We start from the raw sequence: 19159 nt of genomic DNA on the forward strand, positions 1-19159 counted from the left end.
GACCACAGCCTTTGCATTTGTTTTTGTTTCTCAGAGAGAGAGAGAGAGAGAGAGAGCAACTGAGCAAGAAAGAGCAAGAGAGAGATAGGAAGGGAGAGAGAGGGTGGGAAGCATCACCTTATAGTTGCTCTCACTGCAGTTGTGCATTAATTGCTTCTCATCTGTGCCCTGACCAGGGCTGAGCCAGGATCCCTTTGCTCAAGCCAGAGACCTTGGGCTGTTCTGCATGTCAGTGACCTTTTGGGCTCAAGCTGATGAGCTTTGGGATCGTGTGGATGATTCCCCCACTTGAGCCAGCAACCCCCTGCTTGATGAGCCCACGCTCAGAGCCGGTGACCTCGGGGCTTCGAACCGGCAACCTCAGCGTTCTGAGTCAGCACTTTATCCACTGTGTCACCACCAGTCAGGCATGAGAGAGCATCTTTGATGTATGTCATTTCTTTCAGTCTGGCAGAGCCCAGGTGACCCTTTCCAGGCATTATGGGCCATCTGCAGGGCCGGGGGGGGGTGCGCCCCTTCCCAGAACCAAGAGGCAGCTCTGGGTAGATGGAGGTGAGTGAATCACCTCATTCTATTCCTATAGTCAAGGCCCAAGGTCAAGTTTTTGCCGCTCTTATTCGACCCGCTGTGGCTTCTCATCCAGTCCTGACCACGTTGGTGCTCAAGACCATCCATGACCTGAGCTGACCTCAGCAGAATGATGGGGGGCAGGTACTGGTAACAATATCCTTCACTGCTATATGCTCAGAGTCTAGCATGAGCCTGGCCCATCAGAGGTGCTCAGTAAATATTCACCAGCTGAATTCGATTCCTAGTCAGGGCACACAGGAGAAGCAACATTTCTCCAACCCTCCCCCCCTCCTTTACCTCCCACAGCCATGGCTTAAATGGTTCGGGCAAGTTGGCCCCAGGTGCTGAGAATGGCTCCATGGCCTCCACCTCAGGTGCGGAGCGACAGAGCAGCAGCCCCAGAGGGGCAGAGCATCACCCGGTAGGGGGCTTATGGTGTGGATCCTGGTCAGGGCACATGTCTGTCTGCCTCCCTGCCTTACACTTAATAAAAAAAAAAATTCACCAACTGAATGAATGAACGAAGAAATAAAATAAAGAACTGGTCAGTGGCCTGACCTGTGGTGGCACAGTGGATAAAGCGTCGACCTAGAAATGCTGAGGTCGCCGGTTCAAAACCCTGGGCTTGCCTGGTCAAGGCACATATGGGAGTTGATGCTTCCAGATCCTCCCTCTTCTCTCTCTCTGTCTCTCTCTCTCCTCTTTAAAAATGAATAAAAAAAAATATATAATAGGCTTTTTTTTAAAAAAAGAACTGGTCAGTGGTTACCTCTACCAAATAGGACTGAGGATGGGGGAGAGAGACCTTGACTTTCCACCTGTCTCTACTCTATGTGTATTTTTGGTACCGTCCTACTTTTATTGCAAAGCCAGACAGAGAGCTAAGAAAAACCCCCTGAAAGCCGAGCAGTCCCAGGCCTCTTCCCCAGACCCGCCCACGCAGGAGCAGGTCCCCAGGAGCCCGTGGGTGGACGGCAGCTGGCCAGCTCTGCCCCGGCGGCCGGTCGTGGGGAAAACCGTGGAATCCCCCGCACCCGGTTCCAGCAGGAAAAAGCGGAACTCATTGCAACACTGAAGACATGCATTAGGGACCGGGAGCAAATGGAAATCGGGTTTCAAGTCAGTTTTCCAGGCCCCTCGGGAAATACACGCAAGGGCTTTATCTAAAACCTCAGGGAAAATATAGGCCAAGGGTCAAAACAAAACAAAACAAAACAAAAAACATTCGAAAAAAGTCCCAAGTGCGACTCCTTGGCAGGGAGACAGGTGGACTGTGTTCTGCGAATGCCCAGCTGGCCAGGCGGGGGAGGCTGAGAATTTGGGAGAACTGTCGGGGGGGGGGGGGGGCGGGAGATAGAGGTGACACAGGTGAGGACAGGAAGTGATAGTCAGCGTGAGTCAGCACACAGTGGGACTCGCACCGCCTTCCTGCAGCTTTGACATCCAGACACCTGCTCTGGGGACCGAAGTTCTGGCTGTGGGAGGGCTGTGCCAGGCCTCGGGCACTGGGTGGGTTCTGGGTCCCCAGCTGTCACAACCTGACTGGCTGCCCAGAGGAGACCAGTGATCACATGCACCCAGAGGGCAATGCAAAAAGGAAGAGGGAAGGTGTACACGGCGGGTCTGATGGAACCACGGAGTCTCAGCAGGAGATGCCACATGGGCCCCCTGAGGAGGGGTCAAGAGGGAGCCAGAGTCCTCTTCTGGTGACCGACAGGGCCAGAGCCCAGCCAGGGAGAGAGCCTATCTTCCTCGCTGAGAACCAGGGGTTAGTGCGAGTGGTTACATCCCGCGTCTCACAAAAAGTGCACTTTCCAGTTTTGCCCGTGTCCGCATCTGTGAGTATCTACTGAATGTCCCTTCGTGTGATAGGCATTTTGGGGACACATCAGCGGAGGCCAGAAGTTGGTCCTGGGGCCTGAGGGAGCACAGCATGAGGATGAAGACGGGGAAGGGGACGAGGGGGAGGGGAGGGATTCAGACCAGCCCCGGAGGGGAGAGGAGCACCGGCCTTCGTGACAAGGCTGACCCAGACCAACACACAGAGACAGATGGAGCGGGCGGGGAGGGACAGGACCACTTACAGTTCTCTGCCATTTCCCGACATTTTGAAGCCACCGAATGGAGCCTGGGCATAGATGGCATTGTAGCAGTTGATCCTAGAGAGAGAACGAGAAGATGCTCATGGTTACCTGGAGGGTTGAGCTGTCAGAAGAATGACTGCGTGCCAGAGTTTTCATAACGGCCACGGTGTGCTTTCTGCTCCTGCTTCTCAGTCTTCCCGGCAGAAATGGAGATGAGGCTATTCTCAGGGATGAAGCTTTCCATGCTACAGGAAGGGAGTGACCAGGGCACAGGAAAGGAAAGGAGGATGGTGTAGAGGAGGAGAGAGGATTAACTTGGAAATGGGCGGACCTGATCTCAAAGTTCTCCTGCTTCTTAGCTGTAGGATTCAGGGCTTAGGATTCAATCTTTCTGAGCCCCAGTCCATCCCCTTTCCCCCCCTTTTTCTTCTTTATCCAAGTGAAAGGAGGGGAGATAGACAGACTCTCGCATGTGCCCAGACCAGGATCCACCCAGCAACCTCCATCTGGGGCTGATGCTCTGCCCATCTGGGGCCATGCTCACAACTGAGCTATTTTTAGCACCTGAGGCGGAGGCTCCATGGAGCCATGCTCAGCACCAGGGGCTGATGTGCTCAAATCAATTGAGCCATGGCTATGGGGGGGGGGGGAAGAGAAAGAGAGAAAGAGTAGGGGAGGGGTGGAGAAGCCAATGATTGCTTCTCCTGTGTGCCCTGACTGGGAATCGAACCTTGGACATCCACACACTGGGCTAACGGTCTACCACTGAGCCAACCGGCCGGGGACCCATCCATCTTTAAGCATCTAATACTCTCTTTACAACAAGGAGAAGGAAATCTGTGGAAATTATTGGAGAAACAGGGATTTTCATGCATACTCTGCACAGAAGCACGAGCTGCTTATAGACTCAGAGTAAAAAAAAAAAAAAAAAAAAGCCAGAGGGAGTGAAGTCCAAGGGATAGCACACACAGTGGTCAAGGTCACGGGTACCAGAGCTCGGACGACGGGCTCTGAGCTCCACTCTACTATGTGCTTGCTCGCCGCGTAACCCCGGGGCAGGTCACTCCATCTCTCTGTGTCTGCGTCCCCGTGTGGATGAGAGGAAGACAATGACGGTCCCTGTCTCCCGTGGTGGTTGTGAGGACCCCCAGCGGAGCAAAGGCCCCTAGTAAACAATGGCACAGAGCTCGCTGTTGAGAGGAGTCGGGAAACTAGCAAGCCCGCCAGCCACCTGGGACGGCGCCATGCCCCCCGCCACTCACCAGTGCCCGACTCTAACGCAGACGCCACGCCCCCCGCCACTCACCAGACAGTGCCCGACTCCAACGCAGACGCCACGCCCCCCGCCACTCACCAGACAGTGCCCGACTCCAACGCAGACGCCACGCCCCCCGCCACTCACCAGACAGTGCCCGACTCTAACGCAGATGCCACGCCCCCCGCCACTCACCAGACAGTGCCCGACTCCAACGCAGACGCCACGCCCCCCGCCACTCACCAGACAGTGCCCGACTCCAACACAGACGCCACGCCCCCCGCCACTCACCAGACAGTGCCCGACTCTAACGCAGACGCCACGCCCCCCGCCACTCACCAGACAGTGCCCGACTCCAACGCAGACGCCACGCCCCCCGCCACTCACCAGACAGTGCCCGACTCTAACGCAGACGCCACGCCCCCCGCCACTCACCAGTGCCCGACTCCAACGCAGACGCCACGCCCCCCGCCACTCACCAGACAGTGCCCGACTCTAACGCAGACGCCACGCCCCCCGCCACTCACCAGACAGTGCCCGACTCCAACGCAGACGCCACGCCCCCCGCCACTCACCAGACAGTGCCAGACTCCAATGCAGACGCCACGCCCCCCGCCACTCACCAGACAGTGCCCGACTCCAACGCAGACGCCACGCCCCCCGCCACTCACCAGACAGTGCCCGACTCCAACGCAGACGCCACGCCCCCCGCCACTCACCAGACAGTGCCGGACTCTAACGCAGACGCCACGCCCCCCGCCACTCACCAGACAGTGCCCGACTCCAACGCAGACGCCACGCCCCCCGCCACTCACCAGACAGTGCCCGACTCTAACGCAGACACCACGCCCCCTGCCACTCACCAGACAGTGCCAAACTCCAATGCAGACGCCACGCCCCCCGCCACTCACCAGACAGTGCCCGACTCCAACGCAGACGCCACGCCCCCCGCCACTCACCAGACAGTGCCCGACTCCAACGCAGACGCCACGCCCCCCGCCACTCACCAGACAGTGCCCGACTCCAACGCAGATGCCACGCCCCCCGCCACTCACCAGACAGTGCCCGACTCCAACGCAGACGCCACGCCCCCCGCCACTCACCAGACAGTGCCCGACTCCAACGCAGACGCCACGCCCCCCGCCACTCACCAGACAGTGCCGGACTCTAACGCAGACGCCACGCCCCCCGCCACTCACCAGACAGTGCCAAACTCCAATGCAGACGCCACGCCCCCCGCCACTCACCAGACAGTGCCCGACTCCAACGCAGACGCCAGCTTCAGCGCTTTGTCCAGGTTCTTCGTGAACACCGCTGCCGTGAGCCCGTACTCCAGGCTGTTGGCTCTTTTGATCACTTCGTCGATGGTTTTGAACTTCAGTATTGGCTGCACCGGCCCAAAAATCTGTGATTAATTGCAAGGATGGCAGTGAGAGGCATGTTGCCATAAACACACGTGTACCCTGAACAGGTATTTCCTTGTTGTGTGCCTTACTTTCCTTTTCTTTTATTTTCAGAGAGAGAGAGAGAGAGTCAGAGAGAGGAATAGACAGGGACAGACAGAAACAAAGAGATGAGAAGCATCCATCATTAGTTTTTCGTTGTGACACCTTAGTTGTTCATTGATTGCTCTCTCACATGTGCCTTGATCGTAGGCCTTTAGCAGACCAGTAACCCCTTGCTTGAGCCAGCGACCTTGGGTCCAAGCTGGTGAGCCTTGCTCAAACCAGATGAGCCCACGCTCAAGCTGGCGACCTCGGGGTCTCGAACCTGGGTCCTCCACTTCCCAGTCCGATGCTCTATCCACTGCGCCACCACCTGGTCAGGCTGTGTGCCTTTCTTTATATCCTACGTGTTCACGGGCATGAAAAAAACCAAACCATTAGCGGACAAGAAAGCATGTCCAAGGACATGCTTTTTAGCTACGCGGTAGTTAAAATTGGAAGGGAAGAGTTCAAACGAAACAAACAAGAGATCACAACCCGAAGTATCTGTTGGGTTTCAGAGCTCTCATCATGGGGGCCTCCAACAAGCCCCAGCCCTCAAATTTTGGAGGGGCCCCTGTGAACTGGGATGCCCAAAGGACAAAACCTTGGACATTTTCCTTTGGGAAGTTGTCTCGAAAGGTGTTTCCAGGCGCAGCCGAGAGATGTTGTGCCCTGACCTCTTGGAGCTGTGTTTTCTACAAACCAAGACGTCTTGCTGTGTTTCCGTAAAACTCCCAGGGGAGGGCGTTGACCACACAGCAAAGCAAAGGAAAAGAAAGAGCTAAAGGCTGGACATGTAAAGGTAATGTTGAAAGGAGCTTGCCATCGATTCAATATTCGGCATGACCCCCTGAAAACCTCCCCAGGGTCCCAAGGAGCTCTTATCGTGGGGAGGTTTTGAGAGCCGGGTCTTACGCCACTTTGGTAGTGTTTGTTACCCATAAAAATCTCAGGAAACAAATCTATGAAATGCCTGCCCAGGAAGCCCTTGGCCATGATCAGCCTTTCAGGTGTCCCCAAAGGTCGCATCCCAGGGTCCAATCACTTGAGACCCGGGCGGGAACCGGCTTCCGTCTAGTTTCATAGCGGACATGAAAAGACAAAATTAGAGGTAAGACTCTTATGGGGTCTCCTTCATTTTCACCATTTCCAAGGATACCCGTGATGGAAAGTTTCAGAGACTTCAATTTGTGACACTTTTTTTGGTGATGAACACATTGTTAAGTTCAGTCTGGGAGACTGAACTTAGCTTTGCGCCCTAAATCCTGGGGAAACCCACAGGGGGCAAGAATGGCCTCTCCATCCCAGATGAGTTAGAAGACAGAAGAGGGATTGTTGTTCTCTAGAGATGAGGAGAGATGAGTGGAAAGGAGGGTTAGGACATACTCTGTGCACTGTGTGCAGAGCTAAGGATTTCCAGAGGCGGGGGTGGGGGTGGGGGGGTGGGGGAGGTGACGACGACGACAAGACAGCTTCTCTAAGGAACCCAACAGAGAGGGAAAAGGATACAACAGATGGAAAGCCGCCCCCTTCACAAAGGCATCTGGGATCAGTGAGCCCGAGAGAAGACCCCCCGAGTGAGGGCTAGTCCCCCCCTGACCCCCAACTCAGGACCGGGCTCTGTGGGCACAGCTTTCCTGCAGCCCCTCAGTACCTCCTCTTTGGCAATCCGCATGCTGTCCGTCACTTCCGAGAAGACGGTGGGTTTGATGAAGAGGCCCCTGTCTTCCATGGCCGAGCCCCCGCACTCCAGCTTGGCTCCCTCCTTCTTCCCGCTCTCGATCAGGTCGAGGATTTTGTCGAACTGGTTTTGGTCGATCTACAAAACATGACGGAAAGAAAAGCCCGGCTTCCATCATCTGTGCAGCGGCCGCCGCCTGACACCTCCGCCGACAGTCAGCAGGGTCGGCTTCCGCCGTCTCAACCTTCTGCGTTCCTTTTTTTTTTTTTTTTTTTTTTGTATTTTTCTGAAGCTGGAAATGGGGAGAGACAGTCAGACAGACTCCTGCATGCGCCTGACCGGGATCCACCCGGCACGCCCACCAGGGGGCGATGCTCTGCCCATCTGGGGCGTCGCTCTGCCGCGACCAGAGCCACTCTAGCGCCTGGGGCAGAGGCCAAGGAACCATCCCCAGCGCCCAGGCCATCCTTGCTCCAATGGAGCCTTGGCTGCAGGAGGGGAAGAGAGAGACAGAGAGGAAGGAGGGGGACGGTGGAGAAGCAGATGGGCGCTTTTCCTATGTGCCCTGGCCGGGAATCGAACCCGGGTCCCCCACACGCCAGGCCGACGCTCTACTGCTGAGCCAACCGGCCAGGGCCTCCACATTCCTGACAAATTGTAATTCATGGAACAAACGTGCCTCGGATGCAGCTGTTCCCGGATATAGAAATATAGGCTCTCTGGAGCAGGAGAGGGCTGGGCGGGGAGGCTCAACTCGTCCTCGCCAGGTGTGGGGTTTATTCATACGTCGGACCCTCCATGCGGTGAAGCAGATCCATGAGTGAAACAAGACCTGAGACAGTCTGATTATTTGTTCTCTTAAGTGGTCATAGCCTGCTAGGGCTCCAGACTCAGCAAATAAAACCACAGGATACCCAGTTACATGTGAATCTCTGAAAAAGACAAGGAATGATTTATCTGGTGGAAGCATCTCCCAAACAGTCTTTGGGAGATACACCTATGCTAAAAATGTATTCACTATTTCGTTGAATTTCAAACCCAACTGGGTGCCACGTGTTTAATCTGGCCAGGCCGTGCCCGGCTCACAAGGCACCGTGGATCAGGGTAGCTGGTACTGGAATTCCCCGTCTGTGGCACAGAGGAGAATCAGGAAGGAAAGCTGGGCCCCCCCTCACTCAGCATTCCCGGAAACAGAATGGATGGGGCTCAAGGTGGGGTGGATGGGCTGCTTCTTGGTTGGTGGGGAGCCAGCCCATCAGAAAGGGTGGCGCAGTGGATAGAGCGTTGGACTGGGATATGGAGGACCCAGGTTCGAGACCCTGAGGTCGCCAGCTTGAGCGCAGGCTCATCTGGTTTAAGCAAGGCTCACCAGCTTGAGCCCAATGTCACTGGCTTGAGCAAGGGGTCACTCGGTCTGCTGTAGCCCCCGCGGTCAAGGCACATCTGAGAAATCAGTCAATGAACAACTAAGGAACCGCAACGAAGAATTGATGCTTCTCATCTCTCTCCCTTCCTGTCTGTCTGTCCCCATCTGTCCCTCTCTCTGTCTCTGCCAAAAAGAAAGGGTCTACCGTCTGGCACCTTGTCTAGGGGGTGCCCCCGGGCCAGGCTGTCTGTCCCCTGTACCTACAGGCTAACACCCAGCTTGCACCCAACCTTCGGGAGGCTGTCTCACTTCTGGTCCTTTTTCCTGAATCTGTGGGAAGCCTGGGCCTGCCTAGGACCTTGCCGCTCATGCCCTCCTCTCTGCTGGACGGGGAGAGAGACAGCTTGGATAGGTTTGCTATAGCTGAGATTTTTAGATAGAAAATCTGGTTTCATTTAAACAACTTTAAGTAAAATAAATAAATAAATAAATAAATAGGCAGGCGATGGTCTGTCACCAAGGAACAGGTGGCCTTTTAGTAGAAGGGACAGGCCTAAATCACACATGCCCTAGGACCAGTCTTTTCATGAAGCGGGGGCCACGTGTTCAATCCCCAAGTGGGATCTGTACCTCACATCTTCCACCGAAATAAATTCCCAAAGACTTAACCCTTCACGAAGAATGAAAGCATAGACGTTTTCAAATCCTCTTACGTGGGAGGAGGCCTCCGTGAACTCAGAAGGCCGTGCTACGACTCAGAATCCAGAAGCCTACACAACGATACTGGTAAATTTGTGTATGAAAAAAAGAAAAAGAAAAACCAAGCAACAACATCATAAGCAAAATCAAAGAGCTGAAGATAATGGGAAAACAACTGACCAGTCAGATCACAGAAACAGCCACTCGCTCTAGCACGTAAGGAGTTCTTAGAGGTGATAAGAACAATGGTGAGCAACACCATAGCAACACAGGCAAACTGCGTGCACAGCGGAGCGAAAAGGAGCTACAGATGGCTTTGGAACATATGATAAGATGCTCTGCCTTACTCATGACAAGAGGGACAATGTAGGCAAAAGCCAAGCGAGACACCGTTTTTCCCTGTCAGATGGGCAAAAAGACACAGGCTGTTAGTAAGCCGGGAGGAACAGACAAGCTCCTCCCAGGGTGGTAGGTGCGTAAGTTGATTCCTCCTCTTGGACAATAATTTGACAATGCTGGTAGACGTGGACACATGGGATTTCACTCAGCAACAAGTTTCCCACTCGGGGGACTTGTCCCGTGGATCCCCGGCACATATGTGCAATGACAGACTCGGTGGCATTGTATGTGAGTGTAGACACCCATGGGTTCATTCAGACATGTCACTTGGATTCTGGTGGATTCACAAGGCAGTGTTCTATATGCACGTGAGGAAGGAGAAGGTAGGTTCCCATGGACTTGTGAAGAATGCTCTTCAAGTTTCTTGTGAGGGGACAAAAATGGAGGTGCAGAACAGTTCGGATATCACAGTCATGTTCTGGGTAGAAACTGGGGCATCAGGACACACGTTCACATGTGATTGTACTGGACACACAGGAAAGGGAGGACACGGGAGAGCAGGGTAAGAGCCAGCATCAGGACACACTTTCACATGTGATTGTACTGGACACACGGGAAAGGGAGGACACGGGAGAGCAGGGTAAGAGCCAGCATCAGGACACATGTTCACATGTGATTGTACTGGACACACGGGAAAGGGAGGACATGGGAGAGCAGGGTAAGAACCAGCATCAGGACACACGTTCACATGTGATTGTACTGGACACACGGGAAAGGGAGGACATGGGAGAGCAGGGTAAGAACCAGCATCAGGACACATGTGCACATGTGATTGTACTGGACACACGGGAAAGGGAGGACATGGGAGAGCAGGGTAAGAACCAGCATCAGGACACACGTTCACATGTGATTGTACTGGACACACGGGAAAGGGAGGACATGGGAGAGCAGGGTAAGAACCAGCATGAGGAGTGACCTTCACAGGTGTGTTGAGTTTGGACCCAAGTGGATGTCCTTCTACTTAAAAAGTAATTCCATACTGTAATTCCAACTGCCATGGTGATATCTCACCTTCTCTCTGGGCCAACCAAGTTTGGGGTGAAAAGTGGCAGGCGTGACTCTCACCTCCTTCAGGGAGGCCACGGGGGTTTTCCGTGCATCAGCCAACTACAGGTTTTGGGTGGCTGCTGGCCACGAATGACCGGGCCCCATGCCCGGCTGTCTTGCAGGCCCTACGAGGTCCTTACGGAAACCCTACACATCTAGACTCCACTTTCCCCGGTGGGGGCCTTGTGAACACGTTTAAATCTAATGATCCTCCACCAGAGACGCTGGCTAGTGCCGTGCAGGGCAGGAGGGGGAGAGCCTGCGGAAGTGGAGACACAGCCGGCACAGGGGCACAGAGCCAGAGCCAGAGACACACGCCCCAAAGGACCCGCAGAGGGCTGCACTTGCCCCCCTCGCCCAGGGGGTTGGGAGGAAGGACGCCAGATCGGTCCCACCAGGTGGCCTGCGTGATGTTTACGCGTGCCACCTCGTTGCTCAGTTGCCAAATACACTGGAGTGATTTCTACAGCGTTCCCGGGAGCGGTTTGCCTGCCATGAGCATGGATCTAGGTCAGCAAGCAGTTTTATAGGCATGAGACAGACCGAACTGTTTAGACAGCTGTAAGTCTTCCCAGAGTTTAAAAAGAAGAAGAAGAAAAAAATATCTCATTACCATAGATGAAAAAGCACTTTGGGAGAAGGGGGGAAAAAAGTATCCAGCGGCATCCTGAAATAATACGTGGAGATCGGACGGCCTCAGCAAGCTTTGGAAAGGGGCTTTTGGCAGCAGAGGCATCAAAAGCCTCTGAGGGCATCAGTGCCCGGGCTGCTTGGAGCAGCCCCCCTTGGAAGAGGTTTCCGCAGCTGCTTCAGAAGTCGAGCCCAGACGGGGCCTTGGAGCCAGATGGATGCAGAATGAGGGGCAGGAACTTTCCTAGCGTACTGGGTCAGCTCATGGAGTTTCCCCAGGGGCCCTGGATTCGCTTTAAAAGCCCAGCGGATGTGTCGATGACTCTGTGGCCCTGTTTGTATTCTGAGCTGAAACCCAACCAAGGCCGCCTGACAGGTGTGGTGTCACTGACAGGTCGGGGAGTGTTGGCCACGAGCTGAGAGCCTTCTGTCCACCGGGGTCCTATGACATCAGAGCCACGGAAGGGGTGGTGGGCCCCATGGCCAGAACGCGCCTCTTTCACGGGAGGTCCTGCCTCCTCCTGTCCCCAGCCAGAGCACCCCCAACAGGTAAAGCAAGACCTGATTGAAACGGCCCAGTCCTCCCTGGATCAGGGAGCCTGTCATCGAACGCTTCCTGCTTTAAAGATAAATACATAAATAAAAACTCCTTCAGTGCCTTGAGATTTTTCAAAGGCGTCGTGGATTACCCTCATTTTCCATGTCGAGGAAACTGAGGTTTGAAGGGAGCCTGTGACAGTCGTAAGGTCACAGAGCCCAAGCTGGACCTGGCCCAGACCCACGGCTTCCCGTGTCAACACGCGGTTCCCCCATGTGGTGGGTCAGAGGCGTGTGGATGAGTCCTGACATGTGATTTTAAAACTCTGTGGGCCGGGGCTGGATTCTGGCTACCAGCAAAGCGGGCTGCCACCGAGCTCTATGTCAGGAATGCCCAGGGTGGGCAGGCTGCCCCCTTTCAAATACTCATCCACGGGCTGGACTGTGTAATTAGGAAGAAACTGATACAGGATGTGCCCTTGGAGAGCGGTTATAAAACCCTGTGGCTATCATCATCCTCATCCTGTCGCTGGCTTCTCGAACCAAGCCCACACTCCCCCACCCTGCCCACCGAGCTCTCTGCCCTGGGGGTGCGTGGTTTCTGATGGCCACCTTGTCTTGTAACGCACACGGGCATGAGGGCATCTGAGCTGAGGCCACCAGCTCCGGGCACTGCCCCTGCCTGGGCGCTGTGGCCTATTGGCCATGGTTACAAGCTCTCTTTGCAGGGAGACCAGCCAGCCTCTGCCTGTGCCTCCCTCCTGAGCACGCTGGTGGCTCAGAGCAGAGGCAGACCTCTGGCTGGCGGGGGCAGGCACGTGGCCTTCGGAGCTGGGAACACCCCTCTCCTGGCGAGGTCCTGAGCCTGGCATTCTTTTTGCTGAAAAAAGCAAGACTCTGTGTGTGTGTCCGGCCCTGTTTCAAAACCCCACTGAGAGCCGATGGAATCGTACTGTTGGTCCATGGTATAAACAAAAGCTTGGCATTGGGGGGGGGGGCGACATGCCCCCCCCCCGGCTTTGGGAAGGACCCTGGAAGCACAGAGCACCAGAGCGGCCCCAGCCAGGCTCCGGGGGGCTGCCCGGTTCAGTTCCCAGACACGCGCCACGCATTAGGAGGTTACCTGGGGCCCCTGCTCTGTCCTGACGTCAAAGGGATCTCCGAAGGGCCGTTTGTTGGCGCACTCCACGCTCCTCCTGACAAACTCGTTGTAGACTTGCTCTTCCACGAACACCCTGGAGGCGGCTGTGCAGCATTGGCCCTGGTTGAAGAACACTCCCTGGTGGGCACACTCCACTGCCAAGTCCACTGGAGGGAGGGAGGGAGGGAGGGAGAGGGGAGAGGGGGCGGGGGCCAGAGGAAGCGATTAAGTCGTTAGGGAAGGACTGGCCACAGCTGCAACTCTAATTGCCCACACAAGGGAAAACAGGCTCTGGGACTTCAGAAATTAATTCTGTTCTCGGCATTTTCCCCAAACACAGAGGAACGGAGGGAAAGGACTCCCGGCTCCGCTGAGTTTGAGGTCCCGTCTACAGGACTTCTCAGTGTCTTGACTCTGTGAATGCACAAACAAAAGTTGTCATCTCACTTGCCCAGGTGACCCACTCCCTTTTCTGAAGGACTAGGGTCCTTTTAGAAGGACCTCTGCTAAGTATAGATGTAGGTCAACTGGCAAGAACTTTTAAAGGAGACTGTATTTCCCACCTTGTGCAACAGAGGTGTCTTGTTAAGTTACTATGACACCACGTACGAGTTATAAGAGTTAAAAAAAAAAAAGGGAGAGGGAAAAGCTGCCTCACTGATGGTGGCGCAGTGGATAGAGCGTAGAACTGGGACACAGAGGACCCAGGTTCGAGACCCCGAGGTCGCTGGCTTGAGTGTGGGCTCACCAGCTTGAGCACAGGATCGCTGGTTTGAGTGTGGCGTCATAGACATGACTGCATGTTGCTGGCTTGAAGCCCAAGGTCACTGGCTTGAGTAAGAGGTCACTCGCTCTGCTATAGCCCCCTGGTCAAGGCACATATGAGAAAGCAATTAATGAACAACTAAGGAGCCGCAACTACAGGTCGATGCTTCTCATTTCTCTCCCTTCCTGTCTGTCTGTCTGTCTCTCTCTCTCTCTCTCTCATAAAAAGAGGGAAACCACTGATTCTGTCTGACAAGGTCTGAATCTGGATTGCACAGCTGATGCTGAATTAAAACCAGGTACTGAAACTGGGGGGGGGGAGGAGAAGGTGCTTTTAGTAAGTGAGATCTTTGGTGACCTCCATACAGGTACGAATGGTCAGTGGGTGCCGTCTATGTTCAGCGCTCCACTGAGTTTTCAGCAGCCTCCCAACCACCCCACTTCAGCTTTCCTCTGCAAAGATCAAAACCAAGGACCCCCAGGCACAGGCAGATGACCTACCCACCGACAGCCAGCCTTGCTCTGGGGGTAACGCTGAGAAACGCTGCCCTTGACTCTGAGAACCAGGCTGTGGCTAACTGGCTTCTGTTTAAGTCGTGGCGGGAGCAGGCGAGCATCATCAGCTGCTTGCCCCGCCCTGCACACCACCCCACCCCACACCCCTGCCCGTCATGTCAACTTAAAAATGCCCTTCCTCCAAAAATCATTCATTTCCCGAGGGGAGCGGGGTTGTGGCTGCGGGGGTGGGGGCAGCATGTTGATATCATGCCTGAGATGCCAGTTACGTCAGGGTTTAATTTGGTGGATTGGCACTGCCCACACAAATGGGAGAGGGCCATGGAGGGTGTTTACGACCCTCCCTTGTCCAACCAACCCTCAAGCAGAAGGAGCCTTGTGTCCTGGTTGTTGTTAGAGAAAACGAGCTCAGGTGCTGATGGGGTGCCTAGATACGGTGACACTTGGCAAAACAGGAAGGAGTCCTGGCTCCTTAGGACTGGCGTTGGGAACACCGAATGTGGGTCACACTGGGGCGACACCCATGCGGCTCCAGGGACCATTACACTCTAAATGGTGCCTCCACAGGGAGTACCAACTCAGGCAATAATAATAATAATAATAATAGTAATAAAATAATGAATAAGCAGCCCATTTGCTCAGTTTTCTCCACCACCGAAAGTCAGTTTCAAGGAGAGGAAGTGGTATCAGTCATTCACACCTTAGAGAGAAATAGCGCCAGGGTCATTTCTCTCAGGGATATTTGCAAGTCCGACCTTATCTGAGTGGGGAGTGGAAGGCTCTGTTCTTCAGGCAAGAAATTTCTGTCAGCGATGATGCAGGCGAGGGGAGGCTACGCTTTGCAGGACATAAATTGCCACTAAGCTGCTGGGCAGAGTGGGTTTGCCAGGGCAGAACGAGAAGAGGCAGACAGTACCCAGACCAGGGGGGTATTTTTTTTAAGGGTCAGCCACCACCGTCCTCCCCTGATTTGTCAGGCCTGAGACAAGGAAGGAAAAAAACATCTCAAGTCTTCGGAGAGCCTGAAATCCCTATAAGGAATACTGGCTTGGCCGGTAGAATGTCATTTAACTCCCGTGAGAGGAACATACCTGCCCTGTTCCCTCCCTTCCCGCTCAGGGGCTTCGAGATGAAACTGACCTTGTCCTGATGGCTCCCGCTCTGCTCTGCGGGGAAGGGGAGGGAAGCTTAATCTTGAAGGGACCTGGAGAAAGGTCTAAGACACACCTCCCTCCAGTGGAGGTCTCTATCTGCCATAAAGCTGGTGACTTGTCTGCCCAAGGTCAAAAAGCGTCCCCATGGAGTGTGTGCATGCGTGAACATGTGTGCGTGTTCCAGGTGGTTCTGGATGTGGTCACAGAAGCTGAGAGAGACCTCTGACTCCTCCAAAAGCCCAGCAGAGCCCCAGGTGGTTCCGGATGTGGCCCAGGAAGCTGAGAGAGACCTCTGAATCCCCCGAGAGCCCAGCAGAGCCCCAGGTGGTTCTGGATGTGGCCCAGGAAGCTGAGAGAGACCTCTGAACCCCCCCGAAAGCCCAGCAGAGCCCCAGGTGGTTCTGGATGTGGTCACGGAAGCTGAGAGAGACCTCTGACTCCCCCTAGAGCCCAGCAGAGCCCCAGGTGGTTCCGGATGTGGCCCAGGAAGCTGAGAGAGACCTCTGAATCCCCCGAAAGCCCAGCAGAGCCCCAGGTGGTTCCAGATGTGGCCCAGGAAGCTGAGAGAGACCTCTGACTCCCCCGAAAGCCCAGCAGAGCCCCAGGTGGTTCCGGATGTGGCCCAGGAAGCTGAGAGAGACCTCTGAACCCCCCGAGAGCCCAGCAGAGCCCCACAGCAGAGACTCACAGTCGGCATCCGCACACACGATGCAGGGGTTCTTCCCCCCAAGCTCCAGGGTCACCCTCTTCAGGTTGCTCCGAGAAGCAGCTTCTTTAACCATCTTCCCGACCTTCATTATAAAAAACCAGACCAGATTATTACACCTTGGACATGCCCAGATGTGACCCAGATGTTTGTCCCCCTACCCTTGGCTGCTCCCAGCCCCCTGAAACCTTGACATGGCCGGACCCCGCTGTCGGAGCTGCTCCACTTAAAGGGGTGGAGTGGAACCCTTCGGGAGGGCTCGCAATCTGCCCACGGCCACACAGCTAGCTAGTGGAGGAGCCGGCCACTCCCCTGTCCTGGTGGCCGCGCCACCTGGTGGCAGCAGGACAGTCCAGCTAGTCTGAGAAACGTCTTTAGGGGGCAAACGGGCAGCTCCTGTGCCCCTCCCTAGTGAGGGAGGTCTTTCTGTTGGGTTCTTTGGTATAATCGGAGGGAGCCTCTGAGAATTCGGGACTTAGGGAGACTGACCTTCAGGATGAGGAGTCAATTCTAGGGAAATGATCCTAAGGCTTCCACGGGGGGTGGAGGGGTGAGCGTGCTGGGAGGTCCAGAGGACCACTCCCCAAACTGTGACGCTCCGCCTCCCACGTGTCCCTGAATGCACGTGCTGCTGGGGGGCAGCTTTGGCCTGGGACACCTGGGTGACTTACCTTGGATGACAAGTAAAGCCAGGTGCCATGAAGTCCTTGGTGGGGCTTTTACAGCTGGACCCAGCAGGGGGACCCCGCAGAGGGACACAGCAGGGGGACCCAGGGTGGGAAAGCCACCTGGTCCGTAGCTGGGTGAGGGCACTACCTAGCTGGACCCATGAGCAGCCCTACAGGTGTATGAAGGGGTCAGGGATTCTCTGCAGAGAAGACGGCCAGGGACAGAGGCGGGGCTGATTTTGCCGTCCAGCAAAGAGACTGGGAAGAGGTGGGGACAGCTGGGGAGGGCGGGAGCCACGCCCAGCACCTCTCTACCCCTCCGTCTCCCCTCTCCCCGGCTGAGCTGCCAGGAACAAAGTGGTTGCTGCCCCATTCAGCGCGCTGAGCCCTGCTGGCTGTCACCTGGTTCGACGCCATGCAGGAGCCCCATTCTAGTCGATGGGTCTCTAACAACGCTCATCCTTCCTAGGGCGGGACAGTGCTGTCCAGCTGGCCACAGGAGGGGGCACTCAGCCTCCCGGCTGAGGGACATTTATTTATTGCAGGGGAAGTATTCATTCACTTATTTACTTAAGCACAGAAGAAGTACTTTCTCATTAAAACTAATGGCACATGCAGATCCACACCTATTAAAGGGGGAACATTCTCATCTCCCTTGACCCCAGGACCTGCCACCCCCCACCCAGAGGTGGTCATGCTGAGAATTTCAGGGGAATCCTTTCCAGACAATTTCGGCTTCTCTTCCCTACACGCCTGGACTAATGGGATCACACTGTACACACTCTGCCTATGGTTGGTTCACTTTTTTTGTGTGGTCCAACGATAGATCAGATCATTGCCCTGGCTATCCACGTCACACGGAAGAAACAGACCGGAAGACATGAATCCTTGTAAGATGATTTTCTCCATGTCGCTGCTTCGAAGTGGAATCTCTAAGTCAAAAGCGTTATACCTTCAAGTTTGTGGTGGGTACGGCCACAGCGTCCTCCACCACAGGGACAGAGGGTGCCTGTTCTTCCCCCAGCCTCGCTTAGAGTGATGTTTTTGTCCTCATCTGACAGACGGACGGACAAAAATGGAAGAGTCCAACTGTCATTTGAATTCGCGTTTCCCTGATTACCAGGGAACGAGGTTGGTCTTCTGGGGCATTCGGTATCTCTCTTTTCTGAGTTGCCTACTTTGCCACCCTTCAATTAGTGTTTTTTACTTCTTTTCTTTCTTTTTTTTTTTTAGGAGTACTTTACATATTACAGCTATTAACCCTTGGAGAGCTGCATACCATATATTTTTTTTGCTCTATAAGACGCACCTGACCATAGACACACCTAGGGTTTCAAGGAGGAAAATAAGAAAAAAAATATTCTGAACCAAATGGTGTGTTAAATATTTAATAAAATACCATATTTTTTGCTCCATAATATGCACGGGCATTTCCCCCTCCATTTTGGGGGGGGGGAAACGTGCGTCTTACGGAGTAAAAAATATAGTACATTATGGCTGTCCCTCTCCCTACTAGCTGTTTACCTCTCGACCTTAGTTACAATATTGTTTGTCATAAGGATGTTTGGCGTTTTTATTTTATCTTATCTAGCAATCGTTTCTTCCAAAGCTTCTTGGTTTCTAGTAAATACTTAGTTTGGACACTGGAACCGGTGACTTCTTTTAAAAAAAAAAAACCTGATAGCTACAGATGAAAAGCACTGTCCAATTCAGAAGGAAAATAAGTCACAGGTTACGAGCCTCCCGAAAGGAAAGCTCATGGGTCCTGAATCGCGCAGTGACGGCCAGTGAGAAGGTTACCTCGATGGACCCGGTGAACGCGATCTTGTTGATCTGCGGGTGAGAGGAAATTGCGGCTCCCACTGTGGGCCCGAACCCTGGCACGATGTTCACCACGCCTGGGGGGAACCCGACCTGGGGGGAGAGCGAGATGGCATTCAGGTAAGAGGAGGGACCTGCGTCCACCAGGGGGCCCACACCTGGGCCGAGAGAGCCATGGCTAAGAGATGGCTCCAAGCAGAGGGGCGCTCCCACTGAGAAGGGCCTGGGTCACCCATCCACCCTGGAACCAGTCGGCCGGGGGACTAGGGTGCAGGCTGGGCCAGGGTGAGGTGCACATCCCTCCTTCCAGGAAGCACTTCTCACCCCAAAAAGGCCTCTGAGCAGAAGCAGTTGCTATTCATAGCAGAGCGCTATTCACTGTGTGTGTGTGTGTGTGTGTGTGTGTGTGTATGTGTGTATCTGGGCCGTGTGTTGGGACACAGACACCTTGGTCACAACCTCCAAGGGTCAGAGGCCCCTGCAAAATTTCTCTTCCGAGTGTTCGTTTTCATTCCTTAAATCTGCCCCAAGTTCATGCTCCAAATGGCAACACAATGTCACCCCCTTCAGCATTCTCGCTTGCTGAACGCGGGTCACACCACAGCTGGCCCCTTCTTACAGGGGTGGGGGCGC

At 54.6% G+C, this 19159-nt stretch overlaps 1 protein-coding gene across 1 annotated transcript in view; it reads right to left on the minus strand.

Annotated features, from left to right (window-relative positions):
- The window catches only part of ALDH1A3 (aldehyde dehydrogenase 1 family member A3), a 40039-nt gene that overhangs the window by 2536 nt on the left and 18344 nt on the right, over nucleotides 1-19159 (minus strand). The window contains exons 7-12 of the mRNA XM_066238958.1: nucleotides 18506-18619; nucleotides 16020-16122; nucleotides 12879-13063; nucleotides 7051-7215; nucleotides 5157-5314; nucleotides 2655-2729 (exon numbers count right to left, since the gene is read on the minus strand). Coding sequence (XP_066095055.1) covers nucleotides 2655-2729; nucleotides 5157-5314; nucleotides 7051-7215; nucleotides 12879-13063; nucleotides 16020-16122; nucleotides 18506-18619 — 800 coding nt within the window. The remainder of the gene's footprint in view (nucleotides 1-2654; nucleotides 2730-5156; nucleotides 5315-7050; nucleotides 7216-12878; nucleotides 13064-16019; nucleotides 16123-18505; nucleotides 18620-19159) is intronic.

This window comes from Saccopteryx bilineata, chromosome 7 (genome assembly GCF_036850765.1).
Source record: "Saccopteryx bilineata isolate mSacBil1 chromosome 7, mSacBil1_pri_phased_curated, whole genome shotgun sequence".
Lineage (NCBI taxonomy): Eukaryota > Metazoa > Chordata > Mammalia > Chiroptera > Emballonuridae > Saccopteryx > Saccopteryx bilineata.